The 23,822-nt window shown below is 36.1% G+C and overlaps 1 protein-coding gene across 1 annotated transcript in view; it reads left to right on the top strand.

The window, feature by feature from the left end:
- The window catches only part of LOC137030017 (phospholipid-transporting ATPase ABCA1), a 217,548-nt gene that overhangs the window by 59,381 nt on the left and 134,345 nt on the right, over nucleotides 1-23,822 (top strand). The window contains exons 10-11 of the mRNA XM_067399929.1: nucleotides 310-449; nucleotides 2,330-2,446. Coding sequence (XP_067256030.1) covers nucleotides 310-449; nucleotides 2,330-2,446 — 257 coding nt within the window. The remainder of the gene's footprint in view (nucleotides 1-309; nucleotides 450-2,329; nucleotides 2,447-23,822) is intronic.

Genomic DNA, 23,822 nt, shown 5'->3' with positions numbered 1-23,822 from the left:
CTCTGTTGGTGGTTTGTGGAGTAGGGGGGGTACTTTTTTAATAATTCAGCAGAGGCAGGGATACATAGACCAGAAGGGGGGAAATCCCCCACTTTATACAATGAACAGATTTTCATTTCATTTCATACACACTGATCAACATTCATGCATGGAGCTCATGAAATATGGTGAACAGAAACTCAACTGTGCTTGCTTGACTTGTGAGAAGAACCTTATTGGAGTCAAAGTTAGAGTCTGAGCCTGTGTGCATCTGAACCTGCTTCTTCAGTAATGTTTTTTTAATGTATATCCACTCTTCTGTCTTTGCAGGTGAGTTCTGTAAAAACTTGACGGACACACTGGAGAGCTCGGCCGGCCTACGTCTGTTCTGGAAAACCTTCAGGCCCTTTCTGCAAGGAAAAATCCTCTACACGCCCGACACAAATGTTACACGGAGCATCGTTACAGAGGTACAAACACAAACATGAACATACTGTAGGCACAGAAGAGCAGAGGCCAGTGTAAAGTTAATGCACTGCATCTTTAAAAACATGGCCATGATTTAGCCTGAATAAAGAGAACACATTAGTTTTCTTTATAGTTAGTTATCATAGGGCCGGGTCTACTTTTAGCAGATGTACATGGATGAGCTACTGCTGGATTCATGAAAATAATAAATAAGTTAAAGTGTAACTTTAATGCCAGTTTTTATCTGTCTTTGTATTGTTACAATGTGGGTATGTAAATGAACAATGTTTACTCGTTCTACGTGTTACCTGGACCGAGAAATTCACGTTTAATTGTCAGCAAGGGTTTTCGTGAAAGAAAGAAAAAAAGATTATACTTATATATTTTTGTGTCACTGGTCATGGAACAAAATACCATTCTTTGCTGCCTTTAGCCACTGCCTACAATGCTCCAGATCCTTCACTGGAAATGAAAAATAACTCACTCTAGCTAAATGTTTAGTCTTTAAAGGGATAGTTCACCCAAAAATGAAAATTTGATGTTTATCTGCTTACCCCCAGCACATCCAAGATGTAGGTGACTTTGTTTCTTCAGTAGAACTGTAACCGTTGCCATCTGTCAGTCAAATAATGCGAGTGAATGGGAACACAATCAATAAGAGTCGAAAAAACTTGCATAGACAAATCCTAATTACTCTAGCACTCATTGAAGTATAAGCATGAGACATCACTGCCATTGTCAGAGCGCGATCAAACCTCACTAACCGAGTGCTGAACGCAGTTGGACATAGTGGTGTATTAGAGGTAAAAAATGATATAAATACTGTTCAGTTTCTCGCACAAACCGATTGTTTCGTGTCTTAGGACATCAATGTGTTGTCACGAGCTACAGGGTTTCATTTGGATTTGTCTATGCAAGTTTTTTTGACTCTTATTGTGTTCCCATTCACTCGCATTATAAGACTGAAAGACGGCAACGATTGGAGTTAAAAATCATCATTTGTGTTCTACTGAAGAAATAAAGTCACCTACTCACCTGCTGGGGGTAAGCAGATAAACTATCCCTTTAAATTCCTGCACTTGGGAACAAGTCGGCACCAATTATAACTAAAAGTTTGCTAAGAGGTATTTCCTTCTAAAGCAAGGCGGATTTGACTCTGCTCAAGCGTATCCATAGCAGGCAATTTTTTTTTTCTACTGCATAGGTTGCCAAGTTTCATTGAAAGCCTATTTTGCCAGTGGTACCACTTTAAGAAATGTTGTTAGATACATTCTAAGTTCCTAAATGCAATTGTTGAGAAATTCTCAGATATATATTAAATAGAAAATCTTTCTTTTTTTGTGTCCTTTATCTATGTGTGTGCTTTAAATTGGTGCTCTTATATATGCTTTTGGTGCTCAAATTATTTTGTAAATTAAAAACAAGGTCCCTATTTGACTTATTTTTGTAAACTTCTTACTAAATTTCGAATTAAGCCAAACGTCAGGTCACAATTAGGCCTTTAAAGAGAGCTATCGATAGACGCCTGCTTTCAAATGCTTCCACTTACAAAATGCTTTCAAACGCTTCTGTGTGCTTTCAAACTCTTCCGTGCATTGATCATTTTGGCCAATCAGAGACATATCTGTTGAGCACGTGAGCATAATGGCCAATTAGAGGTGTTTACGAATCCGCTCAGCAGCGCACAAAGCATCACATTTTTAAAATGTCAGTACTGAAGTCGGGCATTTTTGACAACAGCAATGCTGAAATATTCAGTGGTAGTGGTGTATATAGAGGTATATAAAAATATTTGACTGTTCAATACTGTTCAATGAACTGCCTACACGAAGTGTTTTGAACAGTGTTTCACATGCATGTAATTAAATCTGTTTGTCACCAGGCCAACCGCACCTTTGATGCTGTGGCTAAAGTTGGCGAACTGGCAGAGGCATGGCTGCAGAATGAAGATGTGATCTGGGATTTTTTCAACAGCAGCACACAGATCAATGCACTGAGGGTGAGATCATCACTTTTTTGATGCACTTCTATTCACAGTCTAAACTGTAGTGAGGGCAAATGCATCAGGCAGAAGAGGGGTGAACTGGACAGAAAAATTATGCAATTTGCCCGTGTCACCTGTGTGAGCACTGAGGCTTATTGTGACGGTAACATTTTTAATGGAATGTTAGACATCTACTGAAGCATATGAGTGAATACAATTATATAACAATGAAGCCAGGTCTGGATGGGACTTGATTTTGTCCATCAGGAAATTATTGGATTGTAGAAAGTGGGCATTGTGGACAAACTAAATGAAGGCAGATTTAAATTCAAGTTAGCAATGTGACTTAAATCTTGTTGATTAAATATTATGATGGCACATGAATTAAAAAAATAATGAAGTCCACTGATAAATTATTTATAATTAATACTGTAACTTTTAATAAAAAAAAATAAAAGAATTGATTAATATCTTAAAAAAAAATGTTATCTAGGTGTGCGGACCAAGAATACAGAAACATTTCTGAAGTTATGTTCTGTATGTTTCCAATTAAATCACCTAGGTAACATGGATTATGAATTACATCAAACACAAATCAACACGATTCAACATGAATTAAGTTAACAACAAAGCTAATAAAACACAATGTTCCCTTGTCATTCCCATCAGGATTTTGCAGGATTTTTTTTCTTCTGATTTTTGCAGCCCAAAATGGCCGAATTGTCTCCCTTATAAAAAATAACAGTAATATTTGTGATTTTTTTTTTTTTTTTAATTCTGACTATTGCTCTTCTGTCCAGGCTGGTTTCAGATTCTTCTACAGTGTATGTAGTGTGATCTGGATTTTTCTACATTTAAAAAAAAAAAAAAAATTTTTCAGAATTTGCTAGTGTAAGGATGAAAATCAACAAAGACTTTTGTTTTCTAGTTCCAACCACATCTTTTCCATTTGGAAGTCCTAAAGACAAAGAGGTGCTGATAGTGATCAAGGCCTATAGGCTAAGATGTGTGTACATAGAAGGTCTGCTAATTGTCATCAGTTTGAATGTCTCACATTTGCGTTTTTGTCACATGGTCAAGGAAGGGAGAAAAGAAGATTGTAACTGTTGCTTGCTCTCTTTTCCTCTGGGTCCCTTTTTTGGGGCATTCTTATGTTGCCTCCTCTTTTCCTTGTCTCTTCTTCTTGGGGGCTTTGCTCTTCCTCTCTTCCTGAGCTCTCCCTTCCGTCTCTCTCTCTCTCTCTCTCTCTCACTCTCTCTCTCAAATTCAAATTCGAATTCAAAATTGCTTTATTGGCATGACTGTAAATAATACAATATTGCCAAGCTTGGAATACATATATACATAAAACAATAATAAAAACATCAAAATAATAGAAGAAAATATTCTAACATACAGTAGGTGGACAACCAAAATGGGTATTACCGCCGCGCATACCGCCGCCGCAGGGCCGCGGCGTTAACTGAAATTCAGTCGCGTGTAAAAAAATACCACCAGGTGGCGCTAAGGGACGGATTGGAAAGTGACTGTGATGATAAAATGTCGGTTTGTAAATGGAGATGAAAGGACGAAGTAAAACAACAACATCACAGTATAACCTTTTAACATCCTTAAAAACCATTAGAAAATTTAAAGTGAGAGTTAATTTCAAAACGTGGGATAGTCTTAGGCTACTCTATGCATCAAAAATTAAAAGAAAGACCTTTACACAAAGTCTTACTGCATGCTATTGTCATTAAACAGTCATTAGGCATATATAGCCTATATATATATATTAGGAGCACACACACGGATTATAAATTTAATATTTTCATTCTGTAATATTTTCATTCTGAACGGTCCAGCATTAAGACCGCATTAATAGCAATAATTCTTATTTACTGCTATTGTTCTTGATTTTTTAAATTGTTCTTGATTATTATTATTATATATTTTTTTGGGCTATTATATATGCTATGTAATGTTTAGTGATTTTGATGTCGCAGACTAAAATACCGTCAGGAATAAATATTTAGGCAAATTTACTAATTAAAACCAAAGGTGTTCATCTGTGATTGTACATCAAGAGCAAGGACACGTGTGCATTTTGTTTTGTGCTTTTACCAGACCGAAACACTCGATTGTCTGTGTGAAACTGCGCGTGTGCACGAGCGCCAAGAGAACTGATAACAGCAGCAACGAGCAATGGCCATGATTTCAGAAACAACACATTCCAGTGGATAGATTGCCTCTTATTTAACACAGACCTAACAGTTATATCTTATCGAATTGAGATATTTCTTTCTTTTTAGGTACAATTATTGCTGAGTTTAAGTTCACTTTTGAGACGTTTCAGATTCTCGCAGAGAGACAGCTGAAAGCACACCCTGTTTGTTTTATTTTATTTTATTATTCAAAACAAAAGTACAAGGTTTTGTTGTTATTGTGAGCGTACACAAATAAAAGTAGACCATTCGTAGTCTTGCATCAATCTGTAAGCTATCGCCAAAAATGACGGAAGGCCTGTTTTTGTTTCAGCTGTCATGAGGAAAAAATCCACCAGAACGCGCCGGCGCTTTCGTCGGCCAGAGCAGGGATAACAATGTAACTAATTTAGTTTCATATTTATATTTAGATATTGGGCTATTGCCTATTATTTTTAAATGAATAAATTTCACCTATGTTGATTGTGAAAAGGGAATAGCATGACGGATGCGCAATGTTGGGAGACAAATGCAGCGGGTTAGACATAGTTTGACCACTTCATTAAGTTTTGTTTTATAGTAGCCTAAGTCTTTCTTTAAAGTGAATTTTCGTAGAAATTGTATCTTAATTTCAATCAATGTTTCATTAACCAATTGCCTATATTTAATAAATAGGAAGAAAACCAAACGTCGGGTGTGGAATGGAAACGAAACCATGTTTCAATATACGTCTTTCTGTTTCTGTCTAATATCCTTAATCAGCTGTGAACAGTTGCTTTTGTTATGTAAACAATGTGGGGCCATGCTGAGCCAATTCAAGGAAACTTGTGTTTCACTTTGCCATCTTAGGGAGAAATCAACACACATGTTTTTTTTTCCTTTGTTGCTGAGATCTATTGATAAAAATAGTACAACATAAAATAAAGAAACCAACCATTTGTACACAAATTTACAAATAATATTAAAAAGTGAGTGAGTACATTCCAGCAATCACTCACAATCCTGGCACTGCCTGGCAATATATTATAAATACATTTTGTATATATTCATTATATATTAATCTTATATTTGAAATACATCATAAGTCCATTTTTAAAAGTGTTTGAAAGATGGGTTCAAGTGTACTACAAGTGGTAACTAACTAAATTTTTCTATACAGAGATAGTATGTTAAAAGCACATTTTAGTTCAAATTCATGGTGTCTCAAAATAGCACAGTTGAGTACACTTAGATGTTCTTAAGATTATCTTAAGAAGTACTAAAGAAGAGCTTTTAGTATATTAAGTACAAAATAAGTGCATGGAAATAGAGCACTGTACATTATGGAAGTATAAAAGTGTACTAAAATAAAGTGTATTTTACTGCACTTTTTTTTCACCTGGGTAGACACTCCAACACTTTCCGCTTGCATTAAGATTATTTTTATTACCACACTGGCAGATATTGATCATTTTACTTAAGTAAAATGCACTTAATTTAGATCCCCCCAGGAAACAAGACTAAATATCATATATAATTTTCTCATATAGAAAATCCATCTTGATTTAAGATTTTTTTTTTTTTAAATTTACTTAAAATAGGATAAAAAAAATACTTAGTATGAAAAGCATTTTTGCAGTGTGAATGAGTGAATTAACTTTTTAAACATCACTTGCACTCCCTCATTTCAGGGTTAACATACTCAGAGTTTTCACTAAACCTCCTTTCTGAAACCGGCCCATGGTCAATCAAGTTCTCTGCTTTTAGCAGCCCTCCCTCCCCCACACATACAAACAAGCCACCAGCAACCATTCACACACACACCCCCAACCCCCCTGCAGATTGCTCAGGTAATGACCATATTTACACATGAATTGATGCTAATGATAGCCAAAAGACTAGCCAGTTAGCATCCATTTGGCTAAAGGAGGGTTACAAATCTCTGGGACTTCTAGTGTTAATTAAATTTATTTATTACTTTATCACATGATGTTTTTGGTCGAACAATATATTTTAGCTGGTCTACTTAGACACACATTTGCGTAGTGGCTTATTGTGCAAACTTTTTTTTCCTACCACATGCCAAACATTTCTTGCAGATTTAAAAAACAAACAAACAAACAAACAAACAAACAAAAGAAAAAACATGACGCTCCGACTTTTACAAAATCCCTCCTCGCTCCAGTCAAAACTTCGCACATACTCTGCTCGGCAGCAGCAGACGCTGGCAAACGCGCGGGGGGAGGGTCGATCCCATTCAAACTTCTGGAGTGGAGCGTGAAACACTGCAAAACACTGCAAATCTCCATAATACAAACAAATAAAGAAACTTACTGCAAATACTCATAACAGAGTCCAACAATTGTGTATTTCGTCAGCTTATTTCATATGATCAGATCAGGATGTTAAAATTAACAAAAAGCACCAAGATTGCAAAAAGGTCAGTCACGCGCATGCTTAGGCTAATATTTTGAGTCTCCCGCCCTCTAGATTAATGGCTTTGGTGACAAACATTTTAAACAAAGCGCCCTTCCCCCATCTCAAACTTGTCAAGCACTGTTAGGTTGGGTGAGTGCTTTTTATACACACAAGATAATGTAAAAAATTATACATTGATATATAAATGGAACACAATCGGTTTGTTGTTTTTGTTTGTTTTTCTTTAACATTTTTATTTTATTTCTTTGTCTTTTAGGAACATTGGATGGCAGATTCTGTACAGTTATTGTTCTAATAAATATACGGAACCATAATGTTACATATCTTGGTCAATTCTTTCGAGCTGCTTTACAGCTTAACCACAGTTTGCAACATCAGCAGTTATTGAAATGATCTGAATCAACCGATCTGCTGATATAAATAAATAGGCCTAACCCTAACCCCCACCCTATGATGGGCCCCGGCGCAGATTATTTACTATTTAGCCTTTGCTTTTTTTTAGAACTAAACTCAATTGACTAAAGATAAAAATAAAGCATCCAACTGAAGCCCAAAAATGTAAGCAGAATACCACAGAAACTAGTGCTAAATTACCACAAAAGGGGGAAAAATTCACTGTTGTTTCCATCACCGTTTGTAAGGTAGCCAAGACAACAGCAAGCTTTGATGCGCTGTGCCACTGTGTTACTGTTAAAGGTCGTGTGCCGAGACAAATAAATATGTTCGGTCTTTGCCGAGATATTATTATTATTATTATTATTATTATTATTATTATTATATTGCCCAAACGTAAATAGCATATAAGTCTAGAGTTAGGCTATGTCTTTATTCTTTTACTGTAAATACATGAATTTAGTTTTGAAATTTGTGTCTAACTTAGAATTTAGAGCAGCTAAAATATATTGTTAGACCAAAACTTATCAATTAATTAAGTAATAAAGACATGGATGTATTTAAGAAATTTAATAAAAACATAAAAACTTCTATTGCTTCAGCCTTTTTCAAAGGCCGCGGAAACATGGTTTTGTTTCCATTCCACACCCTACGTTTGGTTTTCTTCCTAATTAAATATAGGCAATTGGTTGATGAAACATTGATTGAAATTAAGATACAATTTCTACAAAACGAAATTCATTTTAAAGAAAGACTTACATAAAACAAAACTTAATGAAGTGGTCGAACTTATGTCTGACCCGCTGTATTTGTCTCCCGACATTGCGCATCCGTCATGCTATTCCCTTTTCATAATCAACATTGGTGATATCTTTAAAAAAAAAAAAAAATAGGCTATAGCCCAATATTTAAATATAAATATGAAACTAAATTGGTTACATTTTTATCCCTCTGGGGTGCGTTTCCCGAAAGCATCATTGGTGAACCATGGTGGTAAGTCCCATTGAACTCTATTGGTAACGACGGAACTTGCGACCGTAGTTCGCTTTGGGAAACGCACCCCTGGTCGACGAAAGCGCCGGAGCGTTCTGATGGATTTTCTCCTCATGACAGAAACAACTTAAAACAGGCCTTCCATCATTTTTGGCGATAGTTTACAGATTAGTGCAAGACCACAAATGGTCTACTTTTATTTGTGTGCGCTCACGACAACAACAAAACCTTGTGCTTTAGTACAATAAAATAAATAAAAACAGGGTGAGCTTTTAGCTGTCTCTCTGCGAGAAACTGAAACGTAACTTAAACTCAGCGAATAATTACCTAAAAAGAAAGAAATATCTCAATTCGATAATAAATTCGTAGGTCTGTGTTAAATAAGAGGTGATGTATCCGCTGGAATGTGTTGTTTCTGAATTTGATTTTTGATATTTTAAGGAATAGAATAGGCTACACTCCTGCATTTAAATGCGGCTGCAGGAGTTGCAGGTTTTTATGACATTTTATTAATCTGTCCATTCTTTTTAGTTTCAATGATTTAGCTAAATCGTGCCTTAATAATGGGAGCGAAATTATTCAGTGACTCACGTTTTACTAAAATAAAGGGATATAATTCATGAAACACGCAACAATTTATTAATCAGTGTCCAAACAGATAGGCTATATTTTTCCTAAGTAGTTATCTGTCGAATAAAGAACAGGTAACGAATAACAAAGTATGTGCGAGTCAAAAATCCATGCTGTTTTATTAAAGGAGTTTAAAATATAAATAAAACATGTATTTGTGATAAATATAGGCCTAATATGTAAGAACTTACATTTTGCATAAAGATAAATGTGCTTTGATGCATTTGTTGGATAACATGTGGTTAAAGCGCCACTCAGCGGTCAAAAGCTGCAAATGCACTTTGTGACGCGGCAGCGGCGGCAGGCGCGGCGGTAGAAACACCGTTTTGGATGGCCACCTACTGTAACTTAAACTTAAATAAACAGTGTAACAAATTAGAACATCTCTCTCTCTCTCTCTCTCTCTCTCTCTCTCTCTCTACTTACTGTATCTAATCTCTCAAGTAACAATTTGGGTACACTTAAATGTATGTTTTGTCATCTCATACATCTCGTTAATAACTATTTCAGGTGTAACCAGGGTTGGGCAAAAATACATCAAAATGTATTTTAAAATACAATACCAAATACCTTAATTTTAAATGTATCAAAATACAAGGGAGCTTGAAATTTCTTTGCAAACCTTCCATCAATTGGCCTATTTGATCTATCCTATCTTTAATATCTTTAATATGATAAACAGCGCTGCTTTACTCCACATACGCTTGACCAGAAAAAAGTGGAAGTGGCGACTGTGGCATAATAAAAGCTTCACTGCTCTCGAGACGTGTTTGCGCTCGTCTCTCATTAGCAGTCGCTCCAGCAGCCTTGTTTCTACTCGCACGGCAATCGGCCCTGCTCTGCTTCATACTACAGTAGCGTTAATAATCTGATCCATGAACATGATTTCTGACTGAGTTCCATCCTGAATCTTTTCCACCGGCTGTAGACGTGAAGACAACACATCCCATGATTCCGCAAAATCAAGGATAAGCGACTGAATAAACGACCTCTAGTGGCAAAAATGTACATATCGTGGCTTTAACAAATCAAATATTCACATATCCCTGTGATCTCCCAAATTAAGGTTAGTTTTAAAGTAACCAACAGTTTAATGTTTAACAGTTGTGAATGACCCATATAATTGTATCCTAATTAATTTACTTGGTGTTTGGTAAAAAAGGGCCTACTTTGCATCAGCAACACTGACTCAATGATAAAGTAATTTATAAGAAGAGAACTAATGGTGCCTAAGTAATCATTTGATTGTTAATTATAAATATAGGGGGCTGCTGTCGGTATTATAGTTTTCAAGAACATTATGTAGGCTACCAAAACAAACACCATATCTTAACATGAACTGTTAAATATTTTAGCAATTTCTGCAAAAAAAAAAAAAAAAGATGTATGTTTTTTTTCCCATATGGATCAATTTTCTGTTCGGATCTCAACAAGTCTGGGCAAACTACTGAGTAGGCACCAATCAGAGGCTGTATTTTTATGATGTCATCATGTAGACTTCTTACAAAGTATTTTACAGTATTTTAAAACTACAAAAATTCAAAACACTAAAGTATTTTGATACAAAATACGAAGCCATTTTCATCAACCCTATAAAACACAAATTACAAAATACTATTGAAATACATGTATCAGAAATACTGCCCATCCCTGGGTGTAACCATAACCAAATACTGTTACTAAACCATTTCAATTATAAATTATGTGCTAACCAGTTCTGATCCAGTATTAACATTAACCTATTGCAATATCGTCACACTATAGCAACACTCTCCCCATGCTTTACTATTTTAACTGATCTTATTTCTGTAAGAAATGTATTGTTTTATACCATCTTGCTGATAACATTTCTTTAGTTGTTCGGCAATCCTGCAGCTTGAAACACTGTAGTGAAACCACCCTTAAACTAGTAAATTTCAAAAATATTTATTAAAAAAAAAAAAAAAAAAAAAATTAATATGAAATTTTAAATGTGAAATTTTGAAGTAGAAAGACTGAAATAGTATTTTCTTCTAAAATATACTCCATTAAATGGATAATGAAAAATAGTGATAAATTAATTTACTCACCCTCAAGCCATCCTCGGTGTACAGTATATGACTTTCTTATTTCAGCCAAATACAATTGGAGTTAAAATATCCTGGCTCTTCCAAGCTTTATAATGGGAGTGAATGGTACCATTTCTTTTGAATTTCAAAAAAGAACATCCATCCATCTTAACAGTAATCCACACAGGGGGTTAATAAATGCCTTCTGAAAAAAAAAAAAGATTTTCATTTTTGGTGAACTATCCCTTTAACCTTTGTTTTATTTACAACTTTGAAAAATCATGTTTTACAGTGTATGTGGATTCAGTGGGCTACATTCTTGAGTAAAAAAAAAAACTTGGAAACAATGTCAAAAGAGCAAACGTGTTTTCAGTGACCTGGATGCTGGAGAAAGTAGCAAGTGTCAGGATCTCAATGTATCTGGAATGGTAATCTAATCTTACTAGTTCACACAGATCTATCACTATTTTCTCCCCCGGTCCACAGGGTAATTCTCTTGAGATCAGTGGTGCTGCCCTTGTCTCGCTGCAGCATGAACGTGTCTGCACACAGAATTTAATGTCCTGTGAAATAACGGCCACCAAGCTCGTTCATGACACCTGCATAAGCCTTGATGTTTATCGTGAATTTTGTCAAGGACTACCCCAGCTAACAAAAATCTGTACTAAGAACCTTTTGCTAAACAACATTTAGCTTGAACAATACTTTTGTGTTCAGACCTGAAAATACCCTCCGATGACCTTGGATGTACTCACTGTATATTCTGGCCACCCGTTTCTGATGAACCTGAATCCTGGCTGCAGCGTGGCATCTAATTGAGTGTTCACCCTGGTGAGCTTCATTTTCGGAGGAGTTATTTATGGCAGAAGCAGCCTATGTAGTTATCTCACTGTGGCTTCCAGTGCTTTCTGCTGTGTGATCTGGGCCCCATGAGAGAGCCTCAGCTAAAGACAGTTTCTTCTCAGGATCAAGCTCTGCAATGCAACTGAACTGCATGAACTTGATCAGGAGCCTTTGACACTCAAGTGGTACGTTACCAAGGTCTTTATTATTCAGGAGGTCTTTTTCTGTTTCAGTAAAGACAAGAACTTTATCCATGCAAAGTAGGGCTGGGCATTGACATACATTTCACGATTTGATTCAGCATTTACAAGCTTGTGATTAAATTAGATTTCATTTCAATTCAATTCAGTATTGATTAATTCATTCTATCAGGTACAGTGCATGGCAGATTTGCACTTACTATATTATTAAAGGTTAAAATGAACTAATTTGTAGGGTACTTTCTGCTGTAACTAGTAAAGCTGAAGAGTGCATTCACATGTGCTCCATGCTGCTGCTTCGCTTAAACAGATGTGCTACAGCAATCTGTCATGCTACTTTAAAGATTACCAAAACAGTATCTGTTTAAATTTTGCAGTAAAATTGACAGAATTTGAAAGCTAAGACTTTGTTTTATATCAGAAGTAGGGCTGTCACAATATTAGATTTTTCACACCACGGTTATTGTGGCCCAAAAAATTCACAATATCGATATATCGCGATATCTATAGAATTCTTGGGGGGAAAAAAAATATCAGTCAAATTAATTTTTACTTTTTTTTTTTTATTTAGTTTTTTCTTTTTCAGGGTTGCTGCACATTTTTTTAAAAGTCAAATTTAAGACTTTTTAAGACCTGAAGAAATAAAAATTAATTCTAGCCTAGTAACCTATACATTATGGCTGTTACCAATCAAATGAAATCATTATCATCAAAATCCATCTTTGCAATACAGAGGTGACACAGAATGAGAAGTGGCATTAATATATTTACACAGTATTTACAATTTGTCTACATAAATTTAATTCAATATTTAAATATGGAATTATTTCTAATTTTAACTTTTTAATTAAAATGTACTTTAAATATTAAACAAAACTGCCAGTAGGTGGCAGCAAGTCACTGACTTAATGAGTTTGCTCATTCATTCATTCATTCAGCCGATTTGTTCAATTTGCTGTTGCAGGTTAATATAGCCTAACATTTCCCATTCCATGACTAGTGAAATAATCGCAACTTATTCTCTGTAAAATGGTGTAATCCGCAGAGTGATGGACACGGATGTGTTAAAAGGTTGGTGGTGTTGCCACCCTTTGCACTGATGTAGCCAGGCAAATTCTGCAGAGTGTTTTCTTTGAAGCCGAAAAACTCCCATACCATCAGCTTACTTTATTCGGGTGTGGTCAGAGCCTCTTACTCTCTGTACGGACGACATGGTTCTTCTTCTTCTATAGCTGCTTGTGCTGCATCTTCTTCTTCTTTGACAGTATTTTTCTGCGTTAATGTGCAATACTGTCAGCTGAGAGGTCAACCAGGTACTGGCGCTGGAGTATTTACGTGTCATGATATCATAAGAGTCCTATTCATTTTAAATATTGTGGTTATCGCCAATACCGGTATATTGTCACAGCCTAAATTAACACAGTGTTTATATTTCATGCTTTGAATATCACGATTATAGTCAATACCGGTATATTGCAACACCCCTAATCAGAAGTAACAAAGCACAAAGCTTATTGTGATTTATTGGGTGGGAGGTACGCTGCAAAGCTTTGTTCATTCATTAACTAAAACAAGACTGGAAGATCAATTCTTGGGATTTACAAATCACTATTGGATCTTCAAAATGAGAATTGATTAAAATCAATATTTTTAACCCAGCTCTAATGTAAAGTTCTGCCACCTTTAAATTCTTGGCAGTGGAATGTGTGTTTTCTGTATTTGTATGGATTTTCATATGGCCAATGTGAATTGCGTAAATCAGAGAAAAATTGTTGCATTTTTAAATAAATTTATTTAATTCATGGATTGTTAGTTTGGGTTGCTCATAACATGCATTTGAAAACCCAACATGCACCAACCAAAATTCCCAAACTTGTAATCAGAATTGTTAACAAATCTGTTGTCAACAAAAGTAAAGCATAAAGTTCTTGCCAAAATCAATGCTGTAATATATTATTTTACTTTTGAAAGCAAAGAAATTGAGACATAAATATTAGTACTGTGATGTTACTGTTATTCTGTAAAATAAATGTATTATTAATACTATTATTATTAAAATTATTTTTCATTTTAATTATAAGAATTAAACGATACACAAATACAGTACATTACTATTGTACTGTCAAATAAAACTAGTATTTTATAATAATAATAATAACAATAATAATAACTAACAACAATTTGTTGTAGGGATGTCCAGATCCGATCATGTGATCGGAAATCGGGCCCGATCACGTGGTTTCAGACTCGATCGGAATCGGACGTTACCTCCCGATCAGGACTCGGATATATATATATATTAGGGGTGCAACGGTTTTCGGTAAAAAAAAATCGAACCGTACCGTATGGTTTGTTTAAAATAGTAACGTGGAAAACAGACAGAGTTTAAATAATGTAGCTACGTTTCATTCGATGGATGCTCAAAACGTTACAACAACGATAATCAGAAAGCGTGGACAAAACAGTCACTCTTTGTAAACTGTTAACTGCAAGTTGCGTCTGCTCTAATGTCCAGTCATTTACGCCGTCATCACCCGGGTGTTGATACAGGTGAGACCTGAACAGCACACGTTGCTATCTGTGTTTAAACTATTCGTTTTAACTAATTTAAACCTTCAAGAACAAGTCGCGAAAGAGAACTCGCACGCGCTGTGAGAAGATTTGTGTGCGCTCATCCGAAGCGCGCACACGCTTATTCCAGTCAGCGCGCAAATACTGAGTTCTCTTTCACGTCTTGCGCTTCAGCGGACAAATTCATACAAAAATTATTTAAAAATGCCCGTCCTAGCGAGTATCCTAGCAAACATAGTCGGTTATGTCTTAAGTGAACGTATGTAAGTCGAGAAAGACAGCGCATGTGGAACAGTATAGGTATACTGGATTGTGCATGTCTTAAAGGGAGAAAAACTTTTCCTGCTGCCTGTTTTTAATGTTAAATAAAACAACAAATAACAAAGAAATCACTTACTGCTCTTGACTGAATAGTTTTTGTAACTTCAATAATGATTAATCTTTTTTATATATTATATTTTATACAGTAAAGATGCAGTGATATTTTATATTTGATTACTTTATCCATTTTCTGTACGTGAAAACGACTGTCAGATACCTGAAAAACCTGAAAAGCACTGTTCCTGGATCTGTTTTTTCGCTCTTCTTTATTCTTTATAGAAGTATCGGATCGGGACTCGGTATCGGTAGATACTCAAAATCAAATGACTCGGACTCGGGGGCAAAAAAACGTGATCGGGACATCCCTAATTTGTTGTTATTATTATCATTATTATTATTATGTTGTGATATTAAGTAGGTGGGTCAAGTTTTCCTTTTTGTGCCCTTAGATGATCACATGGCTGCTCTGTCATTTTTCTTTTAAACATTTCTGGACTTATGATAATTCAAAATGGGGAACATTTGGAGTGATTAAAGTGGTCAGCTTGTGTCTCTTCATCGAGAGGAATCTGGTAAAACCCACATGATTGTGTCTAAGGAACTAAATAAACCAGCTCCATAGAGTTTAACGATTTCATCCTCTGCAGTGGGACGAATGAATTTCACCCTCTTCACTGTCTTAATTGACACAGATGGGGGCATCTCTGTGGGACTTGATTACCGACACCATGGTAGCACACCACCATGTCCTGTTGCTTCATCAAGAGGCCCTTCTTGCTTCACACGGAGGAGTTCAGCTTTTATTTTGGGTAGCAGAACGAGGGGTATTTGATGTGCTGCATGCATGGCATAGATTTCACCTTCTCTTTTCACTGTTATCATCTTTCCACCCTGCTGAGATGCATCTTTTAATTAATTTCAACTAGGCCCATCTCTGTAGCTGCTGCCTGACTCAGAAGGCTCTGTTCCCTGAAAGTACATTCCAGTGTTGTAGTTCTCTAAACCTGTCTCTGTCTCAAGCTTATTTACAGTCTGAGTCCAATGCCATAATTTCATGCACTCTGGAGCATTTAGATATGACATTGAGACAGATATGTTTTGTGCCGACGCATATGATGTGCTATTGTGTCTTTTGAACACTCTTAAAAATAAAGGTTTATTGGCATTGATGGTTCCATGAAGAACCTTTATCATCCATAGAACCTTTCCATTACACAAAAGGTTATTTTAGTGTTGACTCAACCTACTCAGGTCTTGGCCTGGACTCGAATGAGCTGGTCTCAACTACAACAATAGTACTTTCACATCCTCCTGGACCACTGCGTGTGAAGCCTCAACTGGAGCTGTTCTTTTTTTTTTTTTTCGGTGACGGCTGTTTGAATGTCTCCTCACTTGTCACACATGCTTCAGCTCATGTATCACTCTGAAAGTGGTGTCTGACCTATTTTCAATCGTGCAGTCAGTCCAATGCACTTGCCTTGTTTCCTTGTCAACTGCACCCAAGAACTTGTCCTCTGATTTCTCCCACTTTCAGTGTTGTCAGTATCCTCTTTTATCACATTTATTTTATTGGATGTCTTTTGTGTTTGGATTGCTGATTTCTTGCACGTTCTAATGTTCCTTAGGTTTGCATAGCTTCCTGCATTGCCCCTTCTTATGTGTGCATGCCTTTTGGGAGTTCTGTTGGTGACTTGCTGGATGAGCTCACTTGGCATTTCCAGAGTTTGCAAACTAGCATGCATTGCTTGTTTCTTCTAAATGTGTCTCAGGCAATATCAAGCACTCATTTGAAAGTCTTGTGGCTCTTACTCTGACCTCTATATGGTGGTGAATGTGCTTGTCTGTCTTGTCACCAAGTTCACAATTAGCAGTTCACAAAGTGAGGAAACATACATCTCTACTTTCTTCCCCAGAAAGAAACATCCCAGTTTACGAGCCTCTTGAGCTGAGGCGCTACAGCAATCTGTCACGACCATGGTCACGACACAATAAAGAGCAACAAAACGGTTTTTATTGTTTGAATTTCTTAAAAAAAGTACACAGTTTTAAAGCTGGGACTTTGTTTAATATCATAAGTAACCTGCTCTGTCTTGTCTGTCGACGTGTTGTCAGTATCCTCTTTGCTCCGTGATGCATTTATCACTGCGTGTGGCGTGAGTGACAGCGCCAGGGCTTGTCGGACAAAGCAACAGTAACTAAGGGAGGCGGCTTTGTGAAGGGTCAATTCGGCTAGGTATACATCCGCGCTAAAAGATCAAGGTGAAAGTCATCATAGCTTGCGTAGAATAGACCCAGCTCCCAACCCAACTTTGAGAATAGATTAACGGCGATATTTTTTTTATCACCCGATAAGAGTCTCACGTTAACGCAGCACGTTAACGCCGATAACGGGCCACCACTAATATATATATATATATATATATATATATATATATTTATCATATTCATCTTCTTTATCAAAGCTAATAATGTGAGGATCTTCTCTTCCTCGCTTCATATATAGACGAGAACTAACCTGTACAACATTGTTTAGTTTTGTTGCAGTTCTGAAATGATAAAATTCCCATTTTCCATTCTGGACACTTTAAAGGGTAAATCACACCTGTGGATTAATTCTCTAAATCTTCCAACTTCTAACCAATAAATTAGTGATTGACCGATGTATCTGTTTACCGATATTTTTCCCGATATTTAAGCATTGTTCCATAATCGGGTATCGGTATTGTAATATCGGATTCGCCGATTTACGGCGCCATCTTGTGGCCGTTTAGAGATTTCCGCTATTGCAGCCCGGGCGTCTGAGGAGATCAGTCAACAACAACTCAGTGCACAGGTAAAGTATATGTTCTACTTGGTTTGCTTTAATTAATCAACTTTATTTAACATAACAGACATGCACAAATGAGATCTGAGACATAAATTCCTGATATAGTTAATTTATGCAGCTTGTTTCTAAACAATTGAGACTAACTCATTGAGTCACGTAGTGTAATTCGTCATGTCCTGCCCCAATAAAGACGTAACTTTACATGAATTAAATAAAACAGACATGAATGAGTGCATGTTGAAAATAAAAGCGCTGAATTTAATTCTCTATCTGTTGTATTTGGTCACCATTAGTCTAGAAGGAAAAAGTTCGTTCATATTGCTTAGCAACTGACGGATGATCAGGAGGCTTAAGCAAGGCCACTGAATGAAACTTTTGACAAGATTATCTTGTTTAAACACCCTAGATTATATTATAATTTACTACATAACAATTATTTCGCTAATACACATATAAATATAGCCTACCGCTTTGTGGAAATTAATTATTTATTATCTTCATGCGTGATCGCGGTGGATTAAGTTATAGTCAAACACCACTTTGTCAGTTGGCATTTCATGATTTAACGTTAGATTAAATTTAGATCATAAAATGCCAACTGACAAGTGCTGTTTAACTTTATATAGCCTCGGGAAAAAAAAGTTTGTTCATATTGCTCAGCACCTGAATGGGTTGATGATCAGGAAGCCTCAAGCACGGCCACTGTATGAAATTTTTGACAAGATTATCTCGTTTAAGCACCCTAGATTATATAATCATTTGATTTACTACATAACCATTATTTAGTTAATACAAATCTAAATAAATGCAGCTCTGTTGAAATTATTTATTATCTCCACACGCGATCGCGGTTGAGTAGCCCAATTTATAGTTTTGTGTAAATGCATAGATAAGTTACAGCACTTTGTCAGAAAGCATTTCATGATCTAGACCGACAATATAAAGATTTTTGTTTTTGTATACAAGGAGGGAGTGATTGTTATAAATAAAATGGTTTGTTCAGCTCATTTTTGTTGTAATAATTGTCAAAACCAGAAGTATAACAATAAATAAATATCGGTTCTGCATATCGGTTATTAGGTACATAAACATGCAAATAATCGGTATCGGTTATAAAAAAATCAATACCGGTCGATCACTACAATAAATGCGTATAACATTAAACAAAAAATAAAATGGCACTTTGTGCAACCAAAGGTTGTTGGCTACTGCACCAGGCCATAGTTCTCAGCACCCCAAATATGTTCAAAAAGGTTCTAGCCAGAATTTCAAGTAGTTAATATGCAGTATTTCATCAGGAAGTGCTTTATTAGTTGGTTGACAGATACACAGGACTTATCTTCTATTGTGAATGTAGTTCAGTGTCCATTATTGTTATGGATGACTCACCTCAGCTGAGAATGAAAGAGAGTCTCACACACCCCTCACGAATGAAGACTGACACAAAAGCTCTTAAACCCTCCATCTCGCTTGCAGGTGTGTGTGTGTGAGAGAGAGAGAGTTTATTGCCCCTCCTCTGTGATAGGGTGCATAAAAGGAGAAAGTAATTATGGATAAGTGCAGGATCATTTTCACCAGCAGCAGGAAAGGGATTAACCAACAGCACACCTTCAGACGAACCCACTATCACTCCATTTCCCCCCCTTCCCCCATGGCATCAGTGTCATTTTGAATGAGGTTATCGAGTAGAGGAGGATGAAAAGATGAGGATGGAGGAATGGTGTGGAAAAGAAGTGAACTTTGTTTTGACTTTCTCATTACCCTGTGCGGGACCTTTACACAAATGCACGGTCCATTATGTCTGACCAAAATCTTGCAAGCTGCCTATGTAGGCAGCATAGATTCACTCACAATTAGGGGTGTGTGACATTAACAAAACATAAAATGCTGCATCCAATGTGGCATTTAGTGTATTTACTGTATTGTTTCAAATAGAAGACTTTTCTTTTTCTTAATTTTTTTTTTCTTCTTCTTTATATAATACAAGATTTGGTCTTCAAAAAGCCTTTTTCCAAAAGGTACATCTTGAAAAAGGGGAGCGGGGATTTGTCTTATAATCAGGGTTGTCTAATAGTCGGTACAATACGGTACTCTGAATCTTTAATGCAGGTGAGGTGACATGAATGCATTTGTACTGTATTACAATTGCATAATGCTATTAAATTGTTTTTAATTATTATTGAAATATGGATTTAAAAATATATATATTGATATATATATACTTTAAATATGAAACTGAAGCCACCAGTAGGTGATAGCAAGTCACTGTAATTATGATTGAGTCATTGAATCCATTCAACCGATTCATTCAAAAAGACTGAATTATTCAGGAATGAAGCACCATTGTGTGTTGCTCTAAGTTCTGCTGTGGCTTTGTTTGGAGCTATTTTCATTGTCAAAATAGAGCAAAAACAGACAACATGAACAATATTGTGTATAAAACAGAATTCACAAAATTAACTTATTGTTTTTGAAAAGTTGTACAAAATCAATATCACATTTGCAATTATGATGATATTTGATAAAAATGGCACTCGTTCTTGTGATATTCCATTACTATATCATATGATATACACTGCATGTTAAAACACTTATAGTGTGGGATGCTGAATAAACAATTAGACGTGTTACACAGGTTAACTGTTAACTGACAGTAAAGACATGCTGCATAAGTATATAAGTATATAAACACTATCAACATAAACACAGTGAACTTAACTATTTTAGTTCCCATCTCTCTACAACAAATCCTTTAAATTGAACTTTTATTCAGAATAAAACAAGAATACAAAAATACAAGTAGCTACAGTGCTCAGCGTAAATGAGTACACCCCCTTTGAAAAGTAACATTTTAAACAATATCTCAATGAACACAAAAACAATTTCCAAAATGTTGACAAGACTATGTTTAATATAACATCTGTTTAACTTTTAACATGAAAGTAAGGTTAATAATATAACTTAGATTACACATTTTTCAGTTTTACTCAAATTAGGGTGATGCAAAAATGAGTACACCCCCACAACAAAAACTACTATATCTAGTACTTTTTATGGCCTCCATGATTTTTAAAGACAGCACCAAGTCTTCTAGGCATGGAATGAACAAGTTGGCGACATTTTGTAACATCTGTCTTTTTCCATGCTTCAAGAATTACCTCTTTTAGAGACTGGATGCTGGATGAAGAGTGATGCTCAACTTATCTCTTCTCTTTAGGTGTTCAATTGGGTTCAGATCAGGAGACATACTTGGCCACTGAATAACTTTCACCCCGTTCTTCTTCAGAAATCCAACAGTGGCCGTAGATGTGTGTTTAGGATCATTGTCATGTTGGAAAAGTGCATGACAACCATGGGCACAGAGTGATGGTAGCATCTTCTCTTTCAGTATAGAGCAGTACATCTTTGAATTCATGATGCCATCAATGAAACGCATCTCCCCGACACCAGCAGCACTCATGCAGCCCCACATAAGGACACTGATACCACCATGTTTCACTGTAGGCACCATGCATTTTACTTTGTATCCCTCACCTTTGCAATGCCATCCAGTTTTGAAACCATCAGTTCCAAAAACATTTATCTTGGTCTCATCACTCCAGAGTATAGAGTCCCAGTAGTCCTCATCTTTGTCAGCATGGGCCCTGGCAAACTCTAGGCAGGCTTTTTTGTGCCTGGGCTTTAGGAGAGGCTTCTTTCGTGGACGACACCCGTGCATGCTATTCCTCTGCAGTGTATGCCGTATTGTGTCATGGGAAATAGTTACCCCAGTTTGGCTTTCTACCTCTTTAGATAACTGCAGTGAACTTGCATGCTGATTTTCTTCAACACTTCTCTTAAGAATACGCTCCTGTCAAGGTGTTAACTTCCATGGACCTGGACGTCTCTGTGAGATGGTTGCAGTTCTATCTTTTTTAAGTTTTTGTATCACTTTTGCTATAGTATTCTGACTGATAAGTAAAGCTTTGCTGATCTTCTTGTAGCCTTCACCTTTCTGGTGTAAAGGAATTATTTTCTTTCTCAGGTCTTGTGACTTACTCCATGTGGTGCCATTGCTGACGGCATGAAATGGGAAGGGGTTTTAACACCCTTTTATAGTCAACTGTCTGCTGGACACCTGTGTTATGAATAATTAGAATCATCTGTGGTTGAATTCTTGTTAAATTAGACATTTGTAGTCTAAAATTTAGCTTTGCTCCAGAGACTCTGAGTGGGGTGTACTCATTTTTGCATCACCCTTATTTGAGTAAAACTGAACATTTTGTTCTCTAAGTTATATTATTAACCTTACTTTCATGTTATAAGTTAAACAGATGTTATATAAAACTTAGTCTTGTCAACATTTTGGAAATTGTTTTTGTGTTCATTGAGATTTAAAATGTTACTTTTCAAACGGGGTGTACTCATTTACGCTGAGCACTGTATATACTGTAAACATCACGCCAAAATGAATTCATTTAAAGCGAAATCTAATCAGTTACAGTTACACTCCTTAATCAGTTACATGTACCTCACATGATGATGAGTGCTATATGTACTGTATAATGTTATGTATCTCTATGTAGAGGGGTTCCAAATCAGTCATGCATCCTCCATTTCAATTACAATGATTCCTGAGGAGATGGTATCCACTAGGGTTATTAAATAGAGTCAGTGTCTCTGTCTGTTTCTATTTAAACTATTTGGTTGGTTGTCAAGAGGCTTTTTTTTCTGATGTCTGTGTAAATTACATTTTATAGTCAGGTGTTTTGGCACAATAATTTATGTTTAATGGCTAAAATATTTTATGGTGGCCTCCATTAGCTGCAGTGCCCTAATGCGTTCATTTAATACTGCTTAATTTGAAAACATTTTAGCATTTTAACAAGCAGAGCTTTGCGTTTTATTGGAAAATAGGGTGCCAGTGGTTTTGAATGGGTGATCTTAAGAAGAGTGTATTAATGTGACACTCAGCACATAAAAATCTATCTATCTATCTATCTATCTATCTCTCTGTCGGTCGGTCGGTCGGTCGGTCGGTCGGTCGGTCGGTCTACATATTTATCTATCCTACATTTGTCGGTCTGTCTACATATTTATCTATCCTACGTTTGTCGGTCGGTCTACATATTTATCTATCCTACATTTGTCGGTCTGTCTACATTTTTATCTATCCTACATTTGTCGGTCTGTCTACATATTTATCTATCCTACATTTGTCGGTCGGTCTACATATTTATCTATCCTACATTTGTCGGTCTGTCTACATTTTTATCTATCCTACATTTGTCGGTCTGTCTACATATTTATCTATCCTACATTTGTCGGTCTGTCTACATATTTATCTATCCTACATTTGTCGGTCTGTCTACATATTTATCTATCCTACATTTGTCGGTCTGTCTACATATTTATCTATCCTACATTTGTCGGTCTGTCTACATATTTATCTATCCTACATTTGTCGGTCTGTCTACATATTTCACTTCATACAAGAATGCGCACCAGTTTGTTCATTTCCTGCAGTGCTTCCTCCAGCCTTTTTGCAGTGATGTGCTAAACAGATTTGGGCACTTTTAATACAATTATATTGGTTAGTAATAAGACTTGAATAATCATGATGTCACTCTTTTATTAGGTGCTTCAGCAAAATGAGATGCAGGAGTGAATGTTACTATGGACACATTAAACATGGATTCTAACACACACACATACTCGCACACACTCAAGATTTCAAAAGAATCCACAAGCACTGATTTACATATGAATTGTGACTTTCAACAAATGTGTGTTTGTATATGTTTGTTTGAATTCATCATATGTTTGTTTGCTGAGCATTTCAGTCTGTGGGTGTGTGTGTGTGTGTGTGTGTGTGTGTGTGTGTGTGTGTGTGTGTGTGTGTGTGTGTGTGTGTGTGTGTGTGTGTGTGTGTGTGTGTGTGTGTGTGTGTGTGATATACTCATGGGCATTTAAGTGTGCTTGTAT

This window comes from Chanodichthys erythropterus, chromosome 11 (genome assembly GCF_024489055.1).
Source record: "Chanodichthys erythropterus isolate Z2021 chromosome 11, ASM2448905v1, whole genome shotgun sequence".
Classification (NCBI taxonomy): Eukaryota; Metazoa; Chordata; class Actinopteri; order Cypriniformes; family Xenocyprididae; genus Chanodichthys; species Chanodichthys erythropterus.
Note: the sequence above shows the minus strand (reverse complement) of the source record. Positions and strands in the feature narration are given on the sequence as shown.